This window comes from Mustela erminea, chromosome X (assembly GCF_009829155.1).
Source record: "Mustela erminea isolate mMusErm1 chromosome X, mMusErm1.Pri, whole genome shotgun sequence".
NCBI lineage: Eukaryota > Metazoa > Chordata > Mammalia > Carnivora > Mustelidae > Mustela > Mustela erminea.
In genome coordinates, this window is record NC_045635.1 from 17,212,489 (window position 1) to 17,238,482 (window position 25,994).

General features: G+C 38.1%; 1 protein-coding gene across 5 annotated transcripts in view; it reads left to right on the top strand.

The window, feature by feature from the left end:
* Positions 1-25,994, top strand: part of CNKSR2 (connector enhancer of kinase suppressor of Ras 2) — a 281,217-nt gene that overhangs the window by 252,310 nt on the left and 2,913 nt on the right. For 4 of the 5 annotated variants that reach the window (XM_032330646.1, XM_032330643.1, XM_032330644.1 and 1 more), the window contains one exon: positions 23,665-23,861. In XM_032330646.1, the coding sequence (XP_032186537.1) occupies positions 23,665-23,861 (197 nt within the window). Of the gene's footprint in view, positions 1-16,410; positions 18,168-23,664; positions 23,862-25,994 lie in introns of those variants that run through there. The other variant, XM_032330647.1, reaches the window with a different exon arrangement.

The following is a 25,994-nucleotide window of genomic DNA, read 5'->3' on the forward strand; positions in this document are numbered from 1 at the left end:
TTTCTGATATAAAAAGAAATAGGATGCCCTTGAGTTTCCAATCATGACTTGTTCCATTGGTTTCCAAATTAAGTAGAATTATGACATACTAATGATTTATTTACCTAACCAAGCTTTTATTCTATCCATTGCTCAGTTTTTAAAATCAGAGGTTGTCTGTATCTGACATGCTTGTATATTACCTCCAATAGTTCATAATTCAAGTAGTTACTGACCAATTAAATGAAAGCTTGAGTGATATAAGCCATTAGGTTTGAGAAAGGTACAATACGAATTCCTATGTTATAGTCATCTCTAATGAGTGACTGAACCTTTAGAAAAACCACTTAATTGAATCAATGATACAAGAAATAAGATACTTTTAGTGATTGGGGAATGTTTATTTAGAATGAAGGTGATCTCAATCCAGCTCTCAAAGATTATTAGAATAAAAGTATGTTATATTCTAAAAGTTAAAAAGGAATGAACAAATGGGTAAATCACTGAGATCTTTGGGTAAATTTTGGCTGCTCTTTTTCTGTTAAATTCTCAATATTTTATGGAAATGCCAAGACAAATAGGTATGTAATATGGCATTTTAAAATGGTGAAATAGTTACTAATGGCTATGTCTTAGTAGTATCTATTTTTTCTGATCCCTCTGGTTCAGAAACCTAGCCATTCAAAATCTTAAAGACTAAATTTAAATGTAGTAGTAAACCCATATCAAGCACTTTGGCTACAACCCCTTCCAATACCTCCTCAGTATAGCAAGGTGATAAGATTTTTTTTTTTCTTTTGCAGTAGTTCCTTCTAATCAGCCTCTATCAACAGAGGACTTTTAGAAAGTATAGTTATAGCTATATTTACAATTAAAAACTCACCTTCAGTCTTAGTAAGATTCTGACTCACCTCATTTATTCCTAATAGGATGACATATGAATAACCTGACAATCTAGGTCATTCAAAGAAAATACCCTTTAGCAGTGGCTAGACTATCACTTCATATAAGGTCTAAATCATTCTTTCTTGACATAACAGTGCCATAAATAGTGGTCTTTGACATCAGTGACCTATCTTCCTAAGGTTCTCTCCTCTGCCACATAGTTCACATCAAAGATTTGATGTATATCTTCTTACTAAAATTGAAAATCTAGTGAGGTAAAACACCTTGCCCAATTGTTCAGTAGAGCTCTTTATTCAGTGTTCAGCTTACATCTCATATTCTAAGACATTAAATTAAAATGCATTTTAGTAATTTAATTGAATTCAAATAATATTTATGGAACAGCCACAGTGTTCTGAGTACACTCTCTGCTAAGTGATGGAAAAACAAAGATATTTTTTAAAAATCACATAATCAATATCTATCATCTAGTGGGACAGAAAAAACATCCAAATGTAATAGTATAGCATGTTAAGTATTTTAAAAGGTAAACAAGCTAAGTTCCACAAAAGCACTTTAAAAGTCTTAATTATTTCTACCCTGTAAAATAAGGCAATGTTTCACATAGGCTGTGAAATTTGAGCTGGATAAGTAAAATTACACCAAGAGGAAAAGGGGAGAGGGGGGTGCATGCTATGTGGTTAAAAAAAAAAATAGCATCAGCAAGGACAGAAATGGAAAAAAAATGATTTAGAGAGACAAAAATTTATGCTAAAACTAGAATATAAAGGCCCTGGTATTCCATACCAGAAATTTGGATTGCATCCAAAAAAAAAAAACAAAAAACAAAAAACAAACAAAAAAAAACCATGATGGAGAGCCTATGGAGATCTCATTAGGAAGATGATATAATCAGATGTAAGTTTCAGCAAGGTCACTCCCATGGCAGTGTAGAAGATGTATTGGTGTGGGAGAATATAAGCGATAGGGTTAGAAAAATTATTTCAAGTTAGAAAAGTATTTCAGCAGTTCAGATGAGAGAAGCAAATGTGGAGGCAAAAAGTTACCTGCTAATGGAAAATCAACAGGTAGAGAGTAAGGCTTGAAGACTCTAATGGAAGTTTAGAACACCTCCTAATTGGGAAACGGAAACTGAGCTAACCAAGCACTGCTAAGAGATCCACCAAGTAGCCCTGAATGACCAAAAATCAGAAAACAATTTAGAACGGTGCCAGTCAGCATGGGTATACAGTTTTCTCCAGAATTGCTTAGTGGCCATGTAGGAGTAAGAAAGCAGATGGCTGATTACTGGAAAGTGTATGTGTAGTGCATTTTCAAGAGGGTGAGGGAATTGAAGGGTCTTGTCAGAGTGGTCCAGATTGGATAAGGAAGTGAATTCAGGAGGGGACTGTGTTCTTGAAATCAAAGATTAGACATAGAGGAAGAGAGAGGAGAGGAAACTGGAATCAGGTAAAAGCTGTAACGCTTCAGAGGCGACATGGTTCACCATGATGACAAGCTGAAATGTGTGATGTTTTTTGATTTGACAGCAAGAACCAACACAGAGGACACTTATTTCAAAACAGTCTTCAATATCTCACTTTTATGTCTGCATCTTGAAGGAAAAAACACTTAGCTTACTTTAAATACTAATGTGGCAAAGAATTCTATCTAATTGCAAGAGGGAAATACCCATTGATAAGAGAAATAAATCCCACTTATATAAATATGATTTATCATATATTTCAGTTGTTCAGTGAAATATATTTGATGGACATAACTTGTATTACAAGGTAGTGAAAGCTGAAGAGGTTTTAACTTGCTACCTCAGCTAAAGTTAGTCTCAATTAACCTGGTCATTCAGGTTTGCAGCATTATTAACAGATCAGTCTTTGAATAAAGTAATTTTAAAGATAATATCAAGGACACTCTGAATAGAATGATCGAATACCACATATTTGTCCTTTACTTTCACTGGTGTCTCAGGAAAACTCATTTTTCCTTCCTGTGAACTATGCCTGTCTATTGAATGAAAGACATTTTAGTGATTTATCATTTCTGTAAAGGTATGCTACATAGTCTGGACTTGAAATAAAATCTGCGAAGCCAGGCATGCCCATAAATCTGGATCTTTCATTCTTTCCCCATGAAGAGAGAGAAGATATTTTTCCACATGGAAACAACACTAAAATAGAATTGCCTTCCATGAGGGAAAGCCAATACATCAGTAGTATAGTGCATTTCATTAAATATCGTATGTTTATTGAAGAGAAATCTATCCAAATAATAGCTAACTTTTTTCAATGAGTGCTAACTACTAGCTAATGTCCTTGCATAATATAACTCACTGAATCCTTACAACAATCCTAAATACTGTGTTGTCCTCATCTTCTAGATGAGGCTTAAAGAATGTGATCCAGGACTCTCAGCTAGCGAGGAGCAGAGCTGAGATTCAGGCTAAGATATCCTGACAGCAGAGCGAATGCTCTCAACCACTTACTGCCCCCTCAGATGCATCACTTTAATTCAGGTTAAAAAAAAAATTGAGCAAAATGTTTACTTTTTCAATATATGTATGTATATACGCACACACACACACACACACACACACACACACCAGACCCATACAAAATAAACTAAAATATTTAGGTTTTATTACAGCAGGTCAGGATCACTGTTAATATGCTGCATCAAGTATAGCAAAAACCTGCGCACCACTTTACCTTTTATTACTAACTATTGCAATCTGTGTACTTCTAATTTTAACTTATCAGAATCCAAAAATCAAGTACCTTGACATCTGTCGACAGTGAAACAGTTCCACCCCCTGAGCCAAAACTCTTGTTTCATATTTTAAAGTTTGACAGGGTTCCTTTCACAGCTCATGTGTGCCAATGTTGAGATATTAGGGAAAAAATAACCACTTGCAAAGAATTAAGTCTTGAGACCAGTTTGAAAAGAATCTCACGTGGCAGCCCAAGTTCATTGCAGATTTTCCCTCCAAGTTCTCCTTTACCCATATTCACCAAAACAATCTAAATATGTCTTTCTTTTTATGAAATCAGCCAAAGAATCTTCTTATATATTTATTCTTTACTCTTTCGGTGGATGTAGGGAGTGGAAGGAAAGTACTGGGGAGATCCACTGATCTTCCCAGTTGCTCTTCACAGATGCCAAGTCTGAGATGTTGTAGGTTACTTGGTTTTCTCTCATGATAAAACATTACTTCCTATCACCTCTTAGAAATCCAAAAAGTCAGCTCACGTGCCTTGCAAGGAACTATTAACAAAGGCAACATTCACACCTTCATCTGTTTCCAACTTCTGATTTCTCACTTGTACTATGCAGTAGGTAGTATAAAATGAAAATTCATTACCAAAGTGAACTCTAGTGAAAATCTCACAGTTTCTGCATATTCTTTTAAAATATTGTATGTAGAAGCACTTTACAAAGTAGAAAGCAAAACAGAAATGTATTGGTATCACACTCCTTGTTATTACCAAGCTAACAAACTAAATCAATTTGCCTTCAGATTGTTTACAGACTGTTTAAATTGAAGAAGAAGTAAAAGTTATTCAGGGTTATTTCTTAGGATTTTTTACAAAGGAATTCTAATTAGATTATATGAATTTTGTAAAAACAATAATGCCTCTATTAAATTCATGGGTCTTGTTTAAGAAAACCAAATTCAGAACTAGAGAGTAATTACTACTTTGAACCCAGAGCTGTCTTTTGAGTTAACATTTTAGTAGTTAATTGGTGTGGGTATCTGTAACCCACCTTCCTTAGCAGATTGCCATGGCAACAGCTGAGGTATAGTACCAGAATACTGAAGCTTCAGGCTTTGTCAGCGCTAAATCCAGAAGCTGCATTTGATTTCAGCTTGTCTGTTTCTATGGGAAGCAATGTACCACACTTCTTTACACTTCCCAGGCTTACTTTTTCATTACCATGGAGACCAGATCTGCCCACACAACCAAGATCTGAAACCATTCCTAGTATGGCTAAAACTAAGGCTTTGGGAACCGAGGCCTTCTATAATTAAAGTGCATTGTTTTGTTAAAGAAGAGTTTCTGCTTCTGCTTTTGAAGTACATTGATTTTCCATAAAGAGAAAAGAGGCTTTCTAGTTCTGTGCTGAAGGTTTACAATAAGGAGAAAGAAAATGTCATCGTGACATTTTCTTTGGTCAGGTTCTGTTTTTGTGTATGTTTATAGTATATACTCTGCATAGTCAATTACTACAGAGTAATGTTTCATTTCAAATTATGTGACAATGTTATCTAATAGTAAACACATTTAATGTACATGTGATGGTGGTCTCAAATGCTCCTTTTAATTTTAGTGTGGGATTGTATGAATTTGTTTCTAAATCCAGTGTTAGTGTCTTTTAAATTAGTTATTCACTTGCTCACAATAAAATCTATGTGAGAAAAATTATTCTTGAAATTTGATCATAACTATACATGGATTTAACAAGAAAGGATTGGTGTAATTTATCACTGTAAATCCAATATAGCACATCCAGATAGAGCTGATGAATTACCTATGGAAGATGACACACACCAGTACTACTGTATTCTAATGTATTCTTGTTTTCAGTTTTTCAATTTTATCTTATTATGGTAGTAACGTGGTCTCTCTCTCTCTCTCTCTCTCTCACACACACACACACACACACACACACACACACACACACAACCAGTATCACAAAAAGAGCCAGAGTTATACAGTTCTGTGATGCTCGTACTTGTTTAGGAGATAATTACACTATAGCTGCTATCACTACAGTCTCTGTTCCACCACCCCCCCCACCCAGTGGCACCCATCAAAAGAGATGGTAAGAGAGTATTAAGTGGAACTTGAGAATCCCAAAGTCACCCTGTGATTTGCACATCCTTATAAATTCATATCTTTAATTTGATGGGTTTTTTTTTTAATCCCAGAGAAGGTAGCATGGGTCCCTGTCTTAACGTAAATAAACTAAACAGGAATTTTTTTTAAAAGCCTGGCTTTTAAATTTTTTCAGAATATTATAAATAAGCTAGCACCATGAAGTGCTATGAATTAATTTATGAGTGGAAGACAAAGTGATTAATATCATTGGATTTTTTGGTTTTGTTCACTAGCAGGAAGTTAGCAATTCATTGCTATATTTGAGTACAAATTAAGTTGTATGATACAGAGAACCTTCTGACATTTCAAACATTTGGATTTTGCAAAATGAGCTATCATCCTAATGAAGTCCCAGTATGGTTCTAGTTTTCTGTAATTACACTGATGAGTGTGAAATTCAACATGAGATGCTAAATGTTAAACACAGATATAGCTGGAAACCTTTTGCAGTGGCTATAAAGTCATTTGTATTTGTCTATAAGAACACTGAGAGTCAGCATATCTCTAACTCCTTAGTAAAACTGATTTTCTTTAAAAGGGTAAGTGCTATACAATTTTTTCAGGAAGGAAAAAATGAAACTCCTATATAATAGAGCATTTTTTAAAAGTATTCTGCATATGTTCATAGAGTCTATACTTTTCCATCCCAAGTACAAGATGAGTTTGCTAACCCAAAATGTAATAAACAATAATTTCAAGACAACTATGATAGAGTTTGAATATTTAGTATTCTAACTTCTGAGTTTCTTACTAAGATGGATGATTGTGCTAATTTGTTTACATCCATGCTCTATTTCTAGGAAGCATGATTTTATAGTGGTTTCTACCAAAATGTTTCTTCTTATGTACATAATACATTTTGAGTACCTAAAAATGTATTAATTTGAATATCATAATATTCAGAAGACTTTAACAAAGGGAATTTATGCAAATAGTTTACGGTATAATTACTTTAGATTGAAAAATAAGAGAGAATATGAAAATATTACTGATTAAGTTGGGAAATTAGATTTGTAACTGGTTTGAGATAAAGAAAAATAAGTATTCTGATAAGGAATGGTTATGATACAAATTTAGGCTCTTATAAATGTCTCTTGAATTTTCTCTTTGACCTTGTTTTGCTGGGAAAGGTTGTCTTTGTCGCTACAAAATTTAGTTGGTGCACAGTTCATCCTTGCCAGTGTTGTTAATGAGGAAATGATCTCAAATATCAGGCTGGTATGCCAAGGAGGTCACTAGCAAGGCATTAACATTTAGAAGGTATTGAAAAGGGAGAATAAATATTGCAACTATTTGTAATATTGTAAGCTCATCCAGAAAAAGTAAGCAGACATCCATTTCAAGCTTCTACAATCATAAACAATGTTATATCATGAAAGGAGATAATGTCTTTACACTTTTAACATAAGAATTACTCTTTTTCTTACTGTACTCCCCAACCTCCTCCCCAACCCTGACATACACCACCTAAACACATGTTTCGATGTACTTTTGTTGAAAATACTTTATTATTTCCCTTACTTTTGCAGATCAATTCCTCTTTTTCCCTTCACCTAGTCCCAGGGGATGTCATGATACTGGAGCTAATGCTGAATGGCATTTTTTAAGAAGTAATCCACCGATAGTAAGATGGCAGTACTCTGAGCATAGTATATGAGTTTAGTATGAGACTAAGAATAGGGTGGACTCTGGGGTGACTGGATGGCTCAGTTGGTTAAGGATCTGCCTTGGGCTTAAGTCATGATTTCCACAGTCCTGGGATCCAGCTTTGTGTGAGCTCCGTGCTTATCAGGGAGCCTCCTTCTCCCTCTCCTTCTGCCCTTCCCCCAACCTGTGCTCTCGTGCTCTCTCTCTCTCTCTTGCTTGCTCTCGCATTCTCTCTCTCAAATAAATGGCTAAAATCTTTTTTTCTTAAGATTTTATTTATTTGACAGACAGAGACCACAATTAGGCAGAGAGGCAGGCAGAGAGAGAGGGGAGGAGGCAGGCTCCCCACTGAGCAGAGAGCCCGACTCGGGGCTCAATTCCAGGACTCTGGGATCATGACCTGAACCAAGCAGAGGCTTTAACCCACTGAGCCACTGAGATGCCCCATGATAACTAAAATCTTTAAAAAAAAAAAAAAAAAGGATAGGGTGGACTCTGTATAGCAAAAGCTCACAAAGATCTTTGTTACTACTAATTTGAAAAATATATGTTTTCATTTATTCTGGATCAAACTTTTCAAGAATTAAATTGTGCCATGGATTGTCTGGTTACTAAAGAAACTTGGGCAGTCGTACAATCCGCATAGCATCAAAATCTATCCATCGCAGGCCATGTTTGCTGATCAGCAACTTGGCAGAGGATATAGAGCAAAGTCCTTTGTTTAGTTTGAGTAGAGTCTAATGGACTGGACATACTAAATGTATCTTTACAACTCCCATTCCCAGGAGTTGTTATTCCACCAAAGTGTCCAATTTGGAGCAATCAAGTCAAGTGTGATAGACAATTCAAAAATGCTGGGTCATGGAAGTATAATCAGTGTCCTGAAGACATTTTTACCACCCAGTCACATAAGCACTTCCAGTTTAGATAAGACTGGAGCTGCTCTTTAGAGGGTTTATCAGGTAGCAAAGAGAATGTCGCAAAAGGTTAGGAAGTACCATAGAAGAACACACCGAAAGAAACAGGCAAGAAACCAATTGAGATCTATTTGGTCCCAGTTTGCCTTTTTATTCTGGCAGACCAGATATGATAACAGATGAAATGTTGTGTCAATATCACTTACAGATTCACCCCATTGGCAGTTCTCATCAGTGAGTTACATCACATCAATTATCATCCAGAGTGAATATGATTGATTCAATTATATCCTTTTACTATAACCATCTAAGGTTGTGGCAGAGGTTGAAAATTCTCATAAACTGGGATGCCTGGCTGGCTCAGTCAGAAGGGCATGCAACTCTTGATCTCTAGGTTGTGAGTTCAAGCTCCACGTTGGGTGTAGAGATTACTTAAATTAATTTTTTTTGAAAAGAGAAAATTCTCATAAATTAAAAATGTGCACAGGGGCGCCTGGCTGGCATAGTCAATTGAGCATCTGACTCTTGGCTTCAGCTCAGGTCGTGATCTCCAGGTTATGGGAGTGAGCCTCCCGTGTGAAGCTCTGCACTCAACATGGAGTCTGCTTGAGATTCTCTCTCCCCCTCCCGCTGCCCCTCCCACTCATGCTCTCTCTCTCTAAAATAAAGGAATAAATCTTCTAAAAATATATAATTATTCATATCTAAAGTACTTAGTATACAAAAATCTGTTTCCTATAGTGGGTTCATGTCTCAGACTCCAACTATGTTACCTCTGTAGCTATTTCATCTGGAAATGAGAATTTTATTTATTTTATTTTATTTTATTTTTTCAGTGTTCCAAGATTCATTGTTTATGTGCCACAGAAATGAGAATTTTAGAGATTATCCTAAAATAAGTAATTCCTAATCATAAAATAGGTTGCAACAGGGACACCTGGGTGACTCAGCCAGTTAAGCCTCTGCCTTTGGCTCAGGTCATAATCCCAGGGTCCTGGGATCCAGCCCCAGGTCAGGCTCCCTGCTCAGCGGGGAGTGTGCTTCTCCCTCTTCCTCTGCTTCTCCCCCGGCTCATGCTCGTACTCTCTCTCTCTCTCTCTCAAATAATAATAAAATCTTAAAAAAAAAAAAGAATAGGTTGCAACAGCAACCCATTCTTCCAGTAAGTTGTCATCGACCCACATTGCTGAAAGAAAATTTGCCAGGAATGGTTGTCTTTTTATTAAGGTTGTCTCATTGGAGTTTAATACAATATTTTAATAACCTCAAAATAATCTCACCTATGAAATATTTTAAAATGTAGGGGTGCCTGGGTGGCTCAGTCGTTAAGCATCTGCCTTCGGCTCAGGTCCTGGGATCGAGCCCCACATCAGGCTCCCTGCTCAGCAGAGAGTCTGCTTCTCCCTCTCTCACCACCCCAGCTTGTGCTCTCTCTTTCTTGCTGTGTCTCTCTCTCTTTGTCAAATAAATAAATAAAATCTTTTTAAAAAAAAGAAATATTTTAAAATGTAGATGAATTAGTATGGAATGGTTTAAGAGTGATCTAAATGTTTTATAGAGTAGGAAAAAAACATTTCCTCTACCCTCCTAGGTTTTTTGCCTGGGGCCTGCAAATTAAGCTAATGACAGATTAACAGAAAAAAAGGCTATATAAATTTTGTCCTATGTCAGCACTTTAATTTTTATCTGCACAGACACCTTCACGGAGAAGAAGTGAAAAACCAAAGAAGTAGTTAGACCTGGAAGCTTATCTACCATTTTAACAAAGGGCAATAAATTGTAAAGAAGTAACAAGATCAAGGAAAGGGGGTTGGGCTTCTAGGGCCATAAATTGTGGAAAAGTAAATATTGGGGGAGAGTAATGCAAGATAAAGGTTATTTTAGTAAGGTTTTTTTTGTGCAAACCCATCTTAATGTCAGTTTTCTCTCTGCAATGATAAGGGTGTTCTTCTCCTGGTATAGAAGAGGGGAGGAAGAATATCTTCATAAAGAGAAGTTTATGTCCTGCTTTTAGGCAGATCAGAAGCCAAAGGTGTTTCTATGTTTGCTGCTGCTTAATTACCTTCAGCTCAAAATAATCCTGATGTCAAAGTGGCATATTTGGGGGTGGCATATTATGATCCCCTTCAGTTCTAAAGTCTACTGTAAGCATCAAAACTCAGCACATACATATAGACATTAATGTTTTAACTATCTTATTTTTTGTTTTATTTTATTTTTTTTCATTGTTCCAAGATTCATTGTGTATTCACCACTCCCAGTGCTCCACGCGATCCGTGCCCTCCTTAATCCCCACCACCAGGCGCACCCATCCCCTCGCCCTCTCCCCTCCGAAACCCTCAGTTTGTTTCTCAAAGTCCTCAGTCTCTGATGGTTCATCTCCCCCTCTGATTTCCCCCAATTCACTTTCCCTTTCCTTCTCCTAATGTCCTCCATGTTATTCCTTACGTTCCACAAGTATGTGAAACCATATGATAATTGACTTTCTCTGCTTGACTTACTTCACGCAGCATAATCTCCTCCAGTCCTGTCCATGTCAATAAAAAAAGTTGGATATTCATCCTTTCTGATGGCTGAGTAATATTCCATTGTATATATGGACCACATCTTTATCCATTCGTCTGTTGAAGGGCATCTTGGCTCTTTCCACAGTTTGGCGACTATGAACATTGGGGTACAGATGACCCTTCTTTTCACTACATCTGTATCTTTGGGGTAAATACCCAGTAGTGCAATTGCAAGGTCATAGTATAGCTCTATTTTTCATTTTTTGAGGAATCTCCACAGTTTTTCAAAGTGGCTGCACCGACTTAACCATTCTTTAAATGTGCCCTAAACTTCAAATACTCATATTTTCTATGTATTCCAAATGCATTTAATCAATTTAAATTAATGTGTCCATACAATATACTATTAATGTAATTATATATTATGATTACATATAATATACATTAGGGTAATTATATAATTATAATCATACAGTTGAGTTTAAATATGTCTATATGTGTATATATATACATATATATTTGTATTTCATAAAGTAGAGTTTAATTTTATTGATAATCCTTAACTATAAAATTTTAAGACAGAAGTGGAGAAAGGGTCATTCAACTACACCATGAACTCTTTGAGATCAGACCATAATCTTTGTATTTTTATCCTAACATTTGATATAGTATACATACCCATAGGTACCCATTAAATCCTCACTGAATAATGCATGTCTATAAAAATGAACTCCTACCATTTTCTTTTGGGGGGGGGGAGGGGCAGAGGGAATAGGAGAGAGAGAATCTTAAGCAGGCTCCAGGCCCAGCACAGAGCCCAACACAGAGCTCCATCTCACAACCCTAAGATCATGACCTGAGCCAAAATCAAGAATCAGACACTTAACCAACTGAGCCACTCTGGAGCCACACCCCCCTCCCATTTTCTATTTTAAAGTCTGATTGGTGATATTTAGGATGACAATATAACATGGCCAAATTCCAGAGTGCATTTTTCAGAAATATCTTTAGACACATCATTGAAAATAAACTGGTGATAAATTGAATTAACATATCAAGTACTTCTGTGACTATTAAATATAAAAGACCTCTTCAAAGGTTGCTAATAGATGTTACATTTAGAGAGTACTTTGGATGTGCCTTTATTTCAGAAAGTGGTTTTTAATGCAGGTAGAAAAAAACAGAATGGGTGGTATACTTGGAATAACTGAGTCCTAAATGCATGCTAATGTCATAGTATAGCAATAGGTACATTAAGATGAGAAACTACTTTCATAAGGAAATACTCTGTCTCCTGTAAATTATACACAAAGGATAGAACTGTGATTTAGCAATTTAGAGGAACATTCTAATTATCTGGAAACAGTATTTCCTTATCTGTTTCGCCTATGGCTAGGTTTATCAAATATTTTATTTTGCCTGGAACTGCTAATCAAAGATACCTATAAGTGCTTTAAGAATAAGAACAAAATATATTACCTTTTACTATTTATCACTTTATTTTAAAAAAGAATACTTTGTCATGAAAATTATACTTTCCAATGTGCCTGGGTGGCTCAGTGGGTTAAAGCCTCTGCCTTCAGCTCAGGTCATGATCCCAGGGTCCTCAGATCAGCCCCTCATCTGGCTCTCTGCTCAGCAGGGAGCTTGCTTCCTCCTCTCTCTCTCCTCTCTCTGCCTGCCTCTCTGCCTACTTGTGATCTCTCTCTCTCTCTGTCAAATAAACAAAATCTTAAAAAAAGAAAGAAAATTTTGCTTTTGATTCATAAAATAAAAATAGAGTCTTTCCAGTTCCTTTCCCCTATGGTACTAAATAAAAAATAAGCAAACAGTATTTTTACATCTGATATCCTGTCTTTTTGAACTTCAGCCTTTACAAGAAAATAGGCCCTCATGATTAACAAGTGTCTTTGGTTGGAACATTCTGAACCAAGGTATATCATCAGCCCACTCTTTCAAGATTGACACTAAGTATTACTGATTATCAGTTCTTGATGTTAGATATTCAAAAAGGAAAAACCTGAATCTGAATACACATTTAAAAGGCGAGGCTCCAGATAATAATGTTAAAGAAGTTTGGGTTTTGTTTTGATTTGGTTTTTTAAGCACACAAAACGCTCCTACTCTCCTGGGAACGCCAGTGTTGCTTGGATGTCTGCTCTCGGTGACCTTTGTTATCTGCAAGCTGCTGAAGACCAGTAATCGGGAGCCTTGCCCTTAAATTTGCCCTCAATCTCACTGATAATGGTGTGGATGGAACCAAATTTTCTCTTAGAACTCAGAAGTGGGAATTTTTCAAAGGCTGTCGCAGCTTAAGCACTTATTTCCATTTTCCCATTTTTTATTCTCTTTCATTCATTAAGAAAAAGATTTTTGTCACCTATTTTGAATTCAAACTTGATCATTCTCTTGCAAGTATTTGTGCCTATGTGCTTACCCCATAATCTAATTCTCAGGTATTTGATTGAAGGATCATCAGCTCTTCCCTGCAGGCTCGCTGTTAGAAGGCTGATTACATTTCTAAAACTTACGTTTCTAGAATCTCTATTATTTGTATGATTCTTAGTGGGGAGATTTTTAAAAATTTATTAAACAAAAAGGGAAAAAAATCCTCCTCAACAATCGTTTCGTAGACACAGTCTGTAAAGAGCTTGCATAGGAAATGGATCCAGACGGCAATAAGTTATCTTATACATGACCGGACGTGGTATTACCTCTGGGTTCACTTTTCAAATCTCAAGGGGTTTAGTAACAGGGAAACAGGATCTGTTTCTTTGTATCCAGCTGGGCTGGTGGCCTCACAACTGGAGGTTTCAGTGATGAGTGGAAGTTCAATAAATATTTGTTAAGTAACATGTCAAACAGAAACATTACTGATTTTCTTGAGACAGGATAGAACACTGCTGTTGTTTGAAAATGTAACTGGTTAAAGGACTGCTAAGTAGTGAAGTTTCTTTTAATAGCAGGAAGTAGAGAATATTTTTATAGTTAGGATACTGGCCAAAAGAATATAAAACCATCAGGAGCCATATAATTTAAAGTTTTGTTGTTTTCTTATAAGGAACATGTAATTTCCACCTGTTCTTTCAAAAAGGAATAAAATTAGTCTTATTATAATAAATCAGTTTTAACTGGTTTGGATATTGTGACTATTGGGGGATAAACGAAGTTGTCAGCTGCAAAGAGGAAGGGGGAGAAATAGGGAGGGAGAGAAGGTCCAAGGGAAGTACAAAGGGAGAGAAGAGAGAGGGTGTTGAGAACCAGAAAGGGACTGGGAAAAGTTACAGACACATATAAGTATGAGATTTCCCGATGTCCAGGGTAGGCTTTCATGGAACAGTATCATTTACGAAGCGGGTTGGTTTGTGTTCTGGAAATTCCCTGTAGATGAGCCACATACGAGTCCCGCAGAGCTGCCCGGCCTGTCTGCCCGGGCTGCTGCTCACCCTGCAGATTCCGAACGCAGGGGCAGACAGTGAATTCAGGGGCCCTGAGCCTGGAAGTAACTTTACAGTCATTCCATGCGCCTCAAATATAAAGAGGAACTATTTAACACTACCTAAAAATAAAGCTTAAAGGAATTTTTTCAAGCAGTTTACCAAGGCCTCTTTTATCTTGCTGTATTCTCTGTAGACAAAGATATTTGCATCCAGTTCCTCAGCAAAAAACCTTGAATTTGTGTGAGGGGTGACACACAGTGTTACACAGGCAGCGCTCGCGACTTACAAACTATGCGTATACGCGGTACAAAATTGCCATCTGTCCAACCCGCCCTAGCCCCGGTGCAGCCCATCCCAATGTGCCTGGCCTACAGCGGGGTCGCGGACGGCGGTGGGCACAAGAATCAAAAGGGTTGCTTGCTCTAAATGCAGATTCCTGAGTTCCGTGCCCAGAAATTCTGATCCAGTAGATTAGAGGTAGGCCCCGAAATCTGTGTTGAACAAGCAAACCTCCACCCTGGAGATCTGGTAGCCAGCGTCCCGACCACCGCTAGTGGAACAAACACCTTTCCCTAAGGAGTTCTCTTCTCCCCTGCCTCTCTGTCCATACTGGGAAGCTCGTTGTAGCCATTCCGAGTAGCCATCCACCCCCCGAACCCCGCCATCCTGCACTCTGGCAAGGTGCTCCACTGACAAGGGGGTTTGCAGCCTTCCCTACTGGAATTCAGCAATCACACAGAAACATTATCATACATGTAACTGACATGTAACTTAACTCTCAGGGCTCTTGTTCAGGTTCAGCATGGGTTAAATGCACCAGAAATTAAGCCCCTTGTGTAACGTTGTTTCTGAGGGGGAAAGAGGGATGTGCTGAAAACAGCTTACAAAATGTTTGAATTGCTTAGACAAATTAGGAACAGTTTAAATTTAGAAACGACCTTGTGCCCAAGGTAGTTTGCCTCTGATTTTGCCGTTTGAAACTCCATGACCTTCTGGAACAAAGCGGTGGGAGGTAGAGCTAGCGTTCCAGGACTATCATTTTCTAAAATGCTGTATTGTCTTTTCTTTCATTTGACTTCCCTCTGATTACTTAATGTTTAGCCCTTTTCTGCAAAAGAAGGATATGATATAATAAAAGTTCTGCCGATTTCTGAACTACAGTGTGTCCTGTTATCGAGATGCTATGCTATGGGCAATTGTAGCCTTCCATTTTCTAAGGGAGGTGGTAATGAACAATAGGCTTTATCTGTTCCCTCTCCCACTTTGTTCCTTCTTGATAGAACTCAAAAAAAAAGGATGCCATGGGGATATTGGAGATAGAAATCTGCCTCGGGCTAGAAAGAAAAATATGGCTGATTTGTGCGCGATGACAATTTTTGGATTCTCCCAAACCCAAAAGAAAATGAACTAAAAGAGATTACAGCTTCTTTTATCCCAGTTGTTCTTTGTTGCCCACATCATTTAGAAATTTTGGTCTCTTGTTTCTTAATTCCTCGCCATATGGCCTACGCTCAGGTGTAAAGTCACCATTTCACCATGCTTACCCTGTGAGGGCTTTTCATTTCTCTCCACTTTGGATGGGTCAGCAGGCGGCCTCCTCATTGGAGCCCTGCTAGCTGGGCTCTTCTGTCTAACTGATGAACACGTGGTCGCATAGGGATCAGGGCAGTTAGGTAGAAGGCAGACCAGGAAATTTTACCTCGTGCTTCTTGATTGGATGAATCCGAGGGAAGCTCTCCTACAGAAATACAGTTTCATTTTCTTGGAAGACTGATCATTTTACATGTATATGGAGAATACTTTGACCATAAACTTTTCTGATTAGAATTACAGATGTGCATATGCAAGCATAGAAGTGGGAAAAGATGTATCCGCGCTGTGAATTATTTTGTATAATAAGGTTGGCGTTTCCAGATAACCGAGCATAAAACAAAAACTGTCCCGTTTATGGCCAAGTAGACTTGCATGCCAACAGAAAGACATGATGGTATTAAAACCATATGCAATTCTAGCCATTTTTTTCTCTTTTCTCTTCATGGGTATTGCATGATGGTATTTCGAATACAAATACTAATGTGCTTTGGAAATAATGGCACTCGCAGGTCTTTCATCATATTGTATCACTGCTTTATCATATTAGGCTAATACACTGCGAGAGTTGGTAGAACCTCTCCATGCCCAATCGGATCCACTTCTGTTGGCACTCAACCCATTGGACTCACAGATTGATAAGCTAATGTTTAGAGAATTTAGATCGGAGAGAGTCGGCACGGCGCAGACTCAACATCAACCTCTTGCAAGCAACTAAAATGGCCGCGTCCTTGCTGTTTATAACAGAAAACTGACTTTTAAAAAGCTTAGATCATCAAGTGTGTTGGATTGGGGGCCTCCCTAAAGGGATATTAAGAAGGGCAGGCCACTCTTAAGAAGAATGCAAGCTTCCTACACTGGGACTAGCATAAGATCAAAGCCCATCAAGATGGAGCACAGTGACAGAAAACTGCCGTTTCTGTGGGAGAACGGAAGGGGAAGGGTACTGACTGGGCAAGGGCTGTGTGTGGTGACACCTCAGTTGTATTCTTCCGACACCAGGAAAGGAGAGGGATCAGCTCCGATAACTAGAATACCCTGGCTATTTAATGGACTCCTTGGTGGCCTCTTTAAGGCAAAGCAGAGGAAGCAAATTCTGTGTATTAAGTGTATTTTGCATTTTTAAAACTTGACGTGCTGTATTGTACTAAACTAAGTGTAACCTATTAAGGCAAGGTATACACACCCTGCTCTGAAATTTACTATGTTTCTTCTATTATCAAGTGTATTCAGGTGCAACACAGAGACTGCTTTCGGTGACACTAATGAAGAAAATTCCTCATGCCAGGCTTTATAGATTCCTCAGCTAAAATCCTAACTTTCTCCTTATTTCTTGGCACTTATATACAAATGGTGTTGCCTCATAGGACAGGCATGAGCTATTCTTTTTCTGTAAAATTTTCCAAATCTATAGGCTGTGGTTCTCACTTTTGAAAAAGTATTTTGTCTGGATGTCTTTCAAACTAGCTTCAGATATTATTTAATACTATGTAACTGGGTCCCCTATGGCTCAATATTGCTTATTTTTCTTCTGTAGTGGATGTGAATTTTCCTTAATTTAGTTGGATTAAGACACTCTGTAATAATTTCAATGCTAATCAATGGATATTTCATACTGTGCAATGAACAAATAATTTAACATTGTATTTGGAAATGTTTTTTCTCCTTCCTGTCGCTGCAGTGTGTGGTACTGCATAATGTGAATACCTGTAAAAATATAAATTACTTAAAAATAAAAATATGACCAGTTGGTATCAAATCTTTTTAGATAGCTAAATAATTTGCTAAGTATGCTTGATAGTAAATATCCAAAGAGAAGTAATCTCTGCTTCTTTCTCACAAATGGAATTTGTGTTGTGAATAAAAATCACATTGATCTGCCTTACAATTGCCTCTGTGCTCTAACCATTTTAATGTGTTTTTAAAGTATATATGAAAACAATGGTTGTAGTATTTAGAAATCCATTGAAAAGCTTTTTGTTGGCAGTTAATATTAGTAAGATCACCTTGGGTCATTCTCACTGTTGAAGCATAGTAAAATGTTACGATAAAAAGAATTTTTGTTTGTTCTCGTTAAGGCATATGGTGACTCCACATCAATTTTTGAATATAATAGTGTCTTCGCTTTGGTTTTAAACTGTCCTCTTTATGAATTCCTGCCTGAGAGCCAAGTACTTTGACCTCCATGTCTCTACTAGTTAAATTTTCTGAATTCTATGGGCAAATCTAGAATCTGTCATTTATGTCTGTGATTGTCCTTCAAAGAACCTTCCCTGTGGATCAATAAATCAATGCCAAGAATACCAAGACTTTGCCATCTGAACTACTCATCATCAAAACTGCTGTAGGGCCCAGAAAATTCAACCACTGCTTATTTATGGCATTAAACCACACAATTTGGCAGAAACTACATGCTCGGAGAGTGAATGCAGGATCAACTTCAGTTCTGCCTCTTTGGGCACATCTTCTTGGAAGTAAGCGTGCTTTACTATTGTGCAGAAGGGATTGCCTGACACTAGCATGGGCTCTACTTAATTTTGATGAAGCACAAGGTCATTCTTAACAAGGATGGGCTTCACATGTTCTTCTTTAGAAAAGATTCACTCCAGCTCTTCTTTAAAAAGAAAGGTGTTTCTCTCTTAAAATCATTTTTCATCATTATTTTGCCCCAAAGATGTAAATTACTTTTAATTATGAAAAGGGTGCTTGAGTACAGATAAACAGGTAAAAGCCAGCTCTTAAAATCTTCTCCTTTTTCCTTTTCTGCTATAGCAAACTGCCTTGTCTCCAGTTCTACAATGCTAGGCATAGCTATCGGCTTATATAAAAGCATGAATTAAGAGATCTAATATTTAATCATAAGACAATTCAAATTATAGTGTAAACTCCTGAATACATAACCATCTTTAGCTTAAAACCGAGAAACATTAAACCTGTCTACATTGAACCCATTAAAAGTTTAATTGGCACCTTACATATAAATAAGTTGTTTATTATGGCGTGCTCGTAAATTAGTATTCACAAAAACTGGTCCTGTGCCTCAATGCAAATGTTAATTGCCCTTCATGACAAGAATAGTGCTCGACAGACGTGACACCCTCAGCCTGGAAGCCTCCGAGTGCTCTGCGGCTGCGCGAGAACAAATGCTTCTCACATCTGACCAGTGACTAATGCTACTATGTCCAGCCTTCTCTCCCACTTGTGACTTAGCTTTTCCCAGTCCGCTGTGCTCGTTGCCCAGCTGTGTTGTGGAAGGAACAACTGTTTCCATGAGGACATCATTGTCCAATTTTAAAAGAGCACACTTCCCTTCCAAAACATGTCCCAGAAATGATTATCCGTGGTTGGCTTGCTTCTTCAAGGGCCCGGTTGGTATACCGCATCACGTTTTGTTTTGTTTTCTTTTGCTCCTCTCCTTCGACATTGTCATTCCAGGGGCAGGGAAACTTAGGTCTCCAAGTTCGTATTCTGCTCTCCCTCATGTGCACCAAAGAAACCTGAACGAAATCACACAGTAAGCTGTCATAAAAATTACACAGTCACAGGATAGGGAGACATCTTTGGACTACTTTATGTATAAAGTAGAGGAGACCATCACTCACTTTAAATGCTGAGTGCCAAAGGCACCATGCCCGGGAGAAGAGTAGGAAATGCAAAGGAGATGGAGGCATACTTTGCTCAGGGAAAGTCAGTCTTGTCCCAGTATATATGGGGCCATTAAGCTACAGGAGAAAAAAAAAAAAAACTAGAATTTCTCCTCAGGTTTTATAACTCGTCCTTTCGAATTTATTTTCTGTGTCTGTTTTATAACATGCATATCTATTAATATACATTAATACATATATGTAAGTTATCAACAATGCAAATGTTTTAACTGGTAAGGATGCATAATCAAAAAAGTTCGGAAACCATCGATCATGAATGTAGGGAAATACGTCAACCAAACACCTTTTAGTATGTGAGAGAGGCATTACCATCGGCTAATAAGCCATTTGCAGGAAAGTTTCAACAAACTACATATTATTTTGCGTTAGCTCGTGTTTTTTTCCCTTGAGCTTTTTTTTTTTAATCACCACCTGGAAGTCCTGTGCAACCTGAAACAACCAGACAGTGAATTGCTGTGATGCCACATTCCTAGAGTCCCCATATTTCATAGTGTAGTTAGAGTATGAATGAGAAAATAGAGGGTCTTCTTTCTCCCCTGCCAAGTAGGACACAGCCAGAAATGACGCCCCCCAGCCCCGCAACACAGAATACAAATCAACCTCAGTAACTTCATTGTGATCCTCAGATTATCAGCCAATGAAATTTTATGTCAGAAAGAGAAATGTGTATGTTCATTTTGCTTTAATAAAATTGAAAAGAGTATGTCATCTGATAAAGGACTAATTTACACATTGTAAACGTAAATAAAATTGGGGAGGGAATTTATTCCTGCACAGACCCAGAATTCCTGAGTAAATTGGATACAAATTAAAATTTCACTGTAGCAGTGATACACATCCTCATTAGGAATTGCAGAAGGTTCCTATATAGGTCCTGTGGTTTGCATGTGGTCTTCTACAAGTTGCCAACATTCAGAAAACATTCTTTCAAGTTACAAAAGATCTGGCTTTCCGCCAGTGCTCCAAATGGCTGAACATTGAAAGAAAGTCAGTTGGGAAGCAGAACTCAACAACTGCTTGCCTCATCCTCCAAAGCAAGCCTCTTCTAGAAGAAGAAAAGCCAAAGTATAAAAAAGAGAAGCCAGAAGAGAGGAGACAAAGAGGAAGAGAGCAAAAAGAAGAAAATAAAGGTGCTTTCATATGCTCGCAAAGTTGCCACAGTATCCCCAGTTGACTTAATTGGTATTCTTCTGAGAAAAAAAATCAAGGAAACCAATTGAAAATTATAAAAGAAAATAAAGGTCTGTTTTTGTCTTGAATGTTGAGTTCTGTGTTGTTTTGACTGTGGAGCACAGTGAATCAGATTTATAACGTGACTTTCCTCCTCACCCCCGTCCTTTGGAAATAAAGGACCCTTTGTCTAGTCTTAAAATGTTAAGTAATTGGTGACATTTTGTGGTAGCCTGGCATCTCAATCCCTCATCCTTTCTCATCCCACTGCTGTGTCTTGTGGTGTTGCATATGTGTATGATGTGTATGAACTGGGGGGGGGGGGGAGCCTTACTTATCTCTAGTAGGAGCTGCACTATTCCATTAATATACTTGGAAATGTTTCTGTGTTCCGTCTCATTGTGATTACTTGTTCAAATGTGCTGCCTAGAGATAAATCTATACTGAATTCTTCTTAACAGCTGTCAAACCAGATTCTTCACAGAATTATGTTGTCCTTTAACCGCAAGAAGGGGGGAAAAAACTTTCCATTTGTATTTATTTAATAGCCATGTGTGTCACTTTTTAGTATTAAATCTTTACTTATCCTTCTTAAGTAGGACCACATTGAAATTTTACAAAAAAGTCAGTCCCCTGGCCCAGTATTCCACAAATATTAAGAACTGGGGAGAAAGAAAACTGGGTAAGAATGTTTTTAAACAAAATATATACTCCATACAGTATTAGGTAGTTATCTTAAAATAAAATTTTACTATCTAAAATATAAAAATACTTCTGCCTCCCTGAATTCCTAAAACTCAATCCTGAATCCCTTTTTTTCTTCAAATTCTTTCAAAAACTGAAAAGCTACTGATGCATTAGGCTACCTGATACATTAACCACTATAATTCCCATCAGTTAGGTCTCCCACCCTTTCTGCCCCCCCACCCCCCAGGCTCTATGAAATGACATCTGGCTTTAGATGCAATCCTGTCCTGAGGCACAAAGGACGGTGATGACCAAATAATTCCTCGGGGTCTCTTCTTGGCCCATGATTTATGAAATGGAATTATGCTGTTCCAATGCATCCTTGTTTTTACAACTCCCATTTAGTTACTCTCAATGACCTTATGATTTTGTGCCCTCCTGGTTCCAAACCATTCTCAGTCAAAGCTCCCTATCTTATTTCCATCTTGCTGTTAAACCACAAAGCAGTTCCTCCTTTGCACAGTCCTCCATTCACCCATCCCTCAAAATCCTCTAGGTGTTGTTGACATCCAGGAATGAGCCAACAGAATTTAAAAAGCTGTTTAAGAGGGATTTTTGTATTTTTATAGTTCTAACTTAGGCATATGATTCAAAAGTTAAAAATTCGTTAGAGAGGGATTAAAGGTAGCATGTGCTGATGATAACAAGGAACTTTCTAATGGAAGGACTCAATAACCATACCTAACCATACCAGCCTTTAGTTGCTAACCTCTGCAGCAGCGCCAAAAATTGAATACAAAACTGAAATGAAGTGACTTTTTACTGCTAAAGGTGATCCTTTCAAGTTAAGGTACTGTGTTTATGGGCTTTGGGGGCAGTTTTAGGTACACTCTCAGAAATTTTTTTAAGAATGCTGCTCTTTAAGGAAGTTTCACAGATTCATCAACGCCTATTGTTAAATACACAGCTCGAATGACCCCTAACAAAACTGGCAGTAGAGAATTCTTGTTAAGATTATGGATTCTAGGGCCAGACTGTCCTGCTGCAATTCTGGCTCTGTCACTTACACTTACTAAGTATGTCCTTGAGCAAGGTGCTTCCCTGCTATCAAATGAAAATCAAATAGACCTCCTCTCAGTATTGGGATAATTAAGAGAAGACCGTGAATGGTAATCAGGCTCCCTTCTGCCTGGCACATATAAATGTTAACTACTGTTATCAGCAATTAGCAATTAGGGAAGGTTTGTTTTTTTTTTTTAAAGTATGTCAGAAAGCTTAAAATATTCACATGGACCATGGTGGGATGAACAACATTCCATGTTTACTCCTTGAGCCAATATAATTAGTATTCCTCAAATAGTACTCTTTGGCTCTCTAGTAAAAGAAATGTGAGATAACCCTAATCCTATCTACCACTCAAAGCAAAATCTGAGTTTATCTTTGTTTATCATTATTGAGAAAGATATGACATCAGTGTTCAGTCCACTAAAGAACAAGATGGGAGTTTGATTCATTCAAATAGATCAAAGATCCTTTCCTGAAACAATCTCTAATTTTTTCCCCAAAATACATAATTGGAGTATTTCCTTTGCAGATCTTACAAACACTGAGTAGCTTCTCCTAGTATGTGCCAGATTCTTCCTTACATTTGCATAGAAACATTCTCATATTTCATTTTAACTAAAGCATTATTATTAATGAAAATTTATGATCATTTACTACATTTACAATGTGGCAGGCATTACTATGGCAGTCACATGAAACCTGGTACGTTATTGGAAGATTTTTATAATCAGATATACTCCAGTGAATGCCATTCCATCTAATGCAGTTCAGAAAAATGTAAAAAATAGTTCATTCAGTATTGCTATACCAGGAGAGCTCTATTAATCAGCACTTCTATGCTTCTGAGGATAACAATAAGGGATATTCATTCATGTATTAAAATATTAAATTATGTGCAGGATCGTTTCTGTGTTGTGTACCTTTTGTACCCTGAATGTGATGGACTCGATATATACGGCGATTTGCTCTTAAGAGAATATTCTGTTAATCAAACATTTTATTATTTGACCATTCCAAAAAAATCTTACCTAATATAACTAGCAGCTGTGGGGTTTTTTAATGTAAAGAGTGTTTTCCCAATCATTCATTATCCTGTTTTTCAGATGGTTTAGATTTTTTTTTTTTAGTAGATTTTTGGAGTGTCCATTAACTGTCTATTACACTGGATTCATCTCTCTCTCTCTCTCTCTCTCTCTCTCTCTTTTTGGACATTGCAGGTGAAGGTAGGGAAGAAAACTTAGGAGATTCATTGCAAGATTTATACAGGGCATTGGAGCAAGCCAGTCTGTCACCACTGGGAGAACATCGCATTTCAACCAAGATGGAGTACAAGCTATCATTTATAAAGAGATGTAATGACCCTGTAATGAATGACAAACTACACAGGCTGAGAATTCTCAAAAGCACTTTAAAGGTAAGATACGAAATGGAAGGAGACATTCCTTTCAAGAGATTCATTCTTGAGCTCAGTGGATTACCAGCTACTCTGAAGAAATACAAAATGGGGAGGTGGAGGGGCGGGCAGGAAAACAGGAAGAACCTGAAACTGAGCCGTTCCTGCGGCGTTGTCAGTGCACTGGTAGGGAGGAAATAACCCTAACTTCTCATTATGATCTCAGAGTATTGGCTAAATGCTATGTGACTTAGTTCTTGGAGAAAACAGGATATAATTAAATTTTTTTTTTCCAAAAATGTGGGGCTGGTGTTATTCCTTGGTCTTTCGTTTTCCTAAGATAAATATGCCATGTAGTTATTAATATAGTTATTAAAAGAACACAGCATGTATGCAGGATGCACTAGTGGGCACTGAAATGCTTACAGATATTTCATGAATATCTCCTACAGCACATTTGGAGTGAAGCTACAGTGATTCGTGTTCCGTGTACAAATTTTATAATTGTCCTGTTTATGCTATCAGTTCCCAACTCACATGTAACTTTCTTATTCTACATTTCCATAAGGGCTTACATTATCTCCAGTCTCCTTATTATGCCACCCCCAGACAGGGAGGAGGTGGTGAAGAGAGGGTTGCAGAGAGGCAGGAAGTTGAAGAGGGAAGCAGAGAACAGAGCCCCCTCATTGTGTGTGTATGAGGGAGGGGAGAGGGCCTGCTCTACCAGCTCTCCCTACGAGGGCCTTCCACCCTGGAAAAATCGAAAACAGAAAAGAACTACCACACAGAGTATGTGGTGCAGTAATTTCGGGAAACAGAAGGTCAAAGGGCTCCTTTGGGAAGTATTTCAGATCCATAGTGTGCGGCTGAGGTTTGGTGATTTTGAAGTATTGATGAGTACCAAGGAGATAAACAAAATAGAAAATGCATGATTTAGAAAAGTTTCCAGGAGCAAACAGCCAAGTTTTCAGAGTCAATTAGCTTCCAGTTGGCATTCATGCAAGCACTATTGCAAATCCATGGGACAACTTAATGGCCTTTTGGTCACCAAGGCCAGAATTCTAAAAAGAGCTACAATATTCATAAGAATAATTCTGCTAGGGGTGCCTGGGTGGCTCAGTCTGTTAAGCATCAGACTCTTGATTTTGGTTCAGGTCATTATCTCCGGGTTGTAAGATCAAGCCCCACGTGGGCTCTGAACTCAGCCCAGAGTCTGCTTGTCCCTCACCCTCTGCTCCTCCGCTCTCTTGTTCCCTCTCTCTCACACACAAATAAGTAAAATCTTAAAAAAAAAAAAAAAAAAAAGATTCTGCTGAGCAGCCCTGCTGCAAAGATGACCTCACCTTCCCATCTTACAGAGCACCCCCACCCCATTCAGACCCAACTATCTGGTTATGAAAACAAACAGGCATTTTTGAAGCTGGTCAGGCTCACATATTTTTAAAGACCTGCTTCTGTCTCGTTCTCTCAGCGCTTCATACCTGTCTTTTACGCTCTAGATTCCCAAAAACATTTACTTCCATAGCAAAGAATTTGAGCTCCTGCCAGTGATCAGTTCATTGAGTATTGGTGAGTCACTAGGGGTATGAGGCTGCGCTCGCTCTCTGGAGAGAAGATGATGAAAAGTCACTGGAAAGAAATGCCCCTCATTGATAAAACCGAACTATAGAGCCCCATATTTTTTGGTGTAGGAAGTTAATAGAGGATGGAAATCTCCCATGAGGGAGATGTGCCCAAGCAACCCTGGATGTGTATAGTCCTTGGAACTGTAAGAGGCCCCTCACCGAGCAAAAGGCCACTCCTGGCAGCCTCAGCCCAGCCTCGCTGTCTCCATGTGGCCGTAAGGACCGGAACAACTGCTTAGGCACCTTGTTCTTTCCCGCCCAGATCTCCCTTCCCACTTCCTGCAGAACATTCCCTAGACTTCTCTGCCCCTTCCTTGAGTCCTTAAAAGACAGGCCATAGCTTTTCAGACTGTCTTACCCCCTCATCTTCTGTCACCCCCACCCACCCACCTGGAAGACTCACTTCTCCTGTAGAAGACAGCTGTGCTGCGTTGAGTTCTCCCATAAGGGAGAACTGAGAGCGGGCCTCCAGCAGAGAAGGGAGGGCTCCCTTGCATTGCAGACCCCCAGTGCTACATTCGTACAGCAA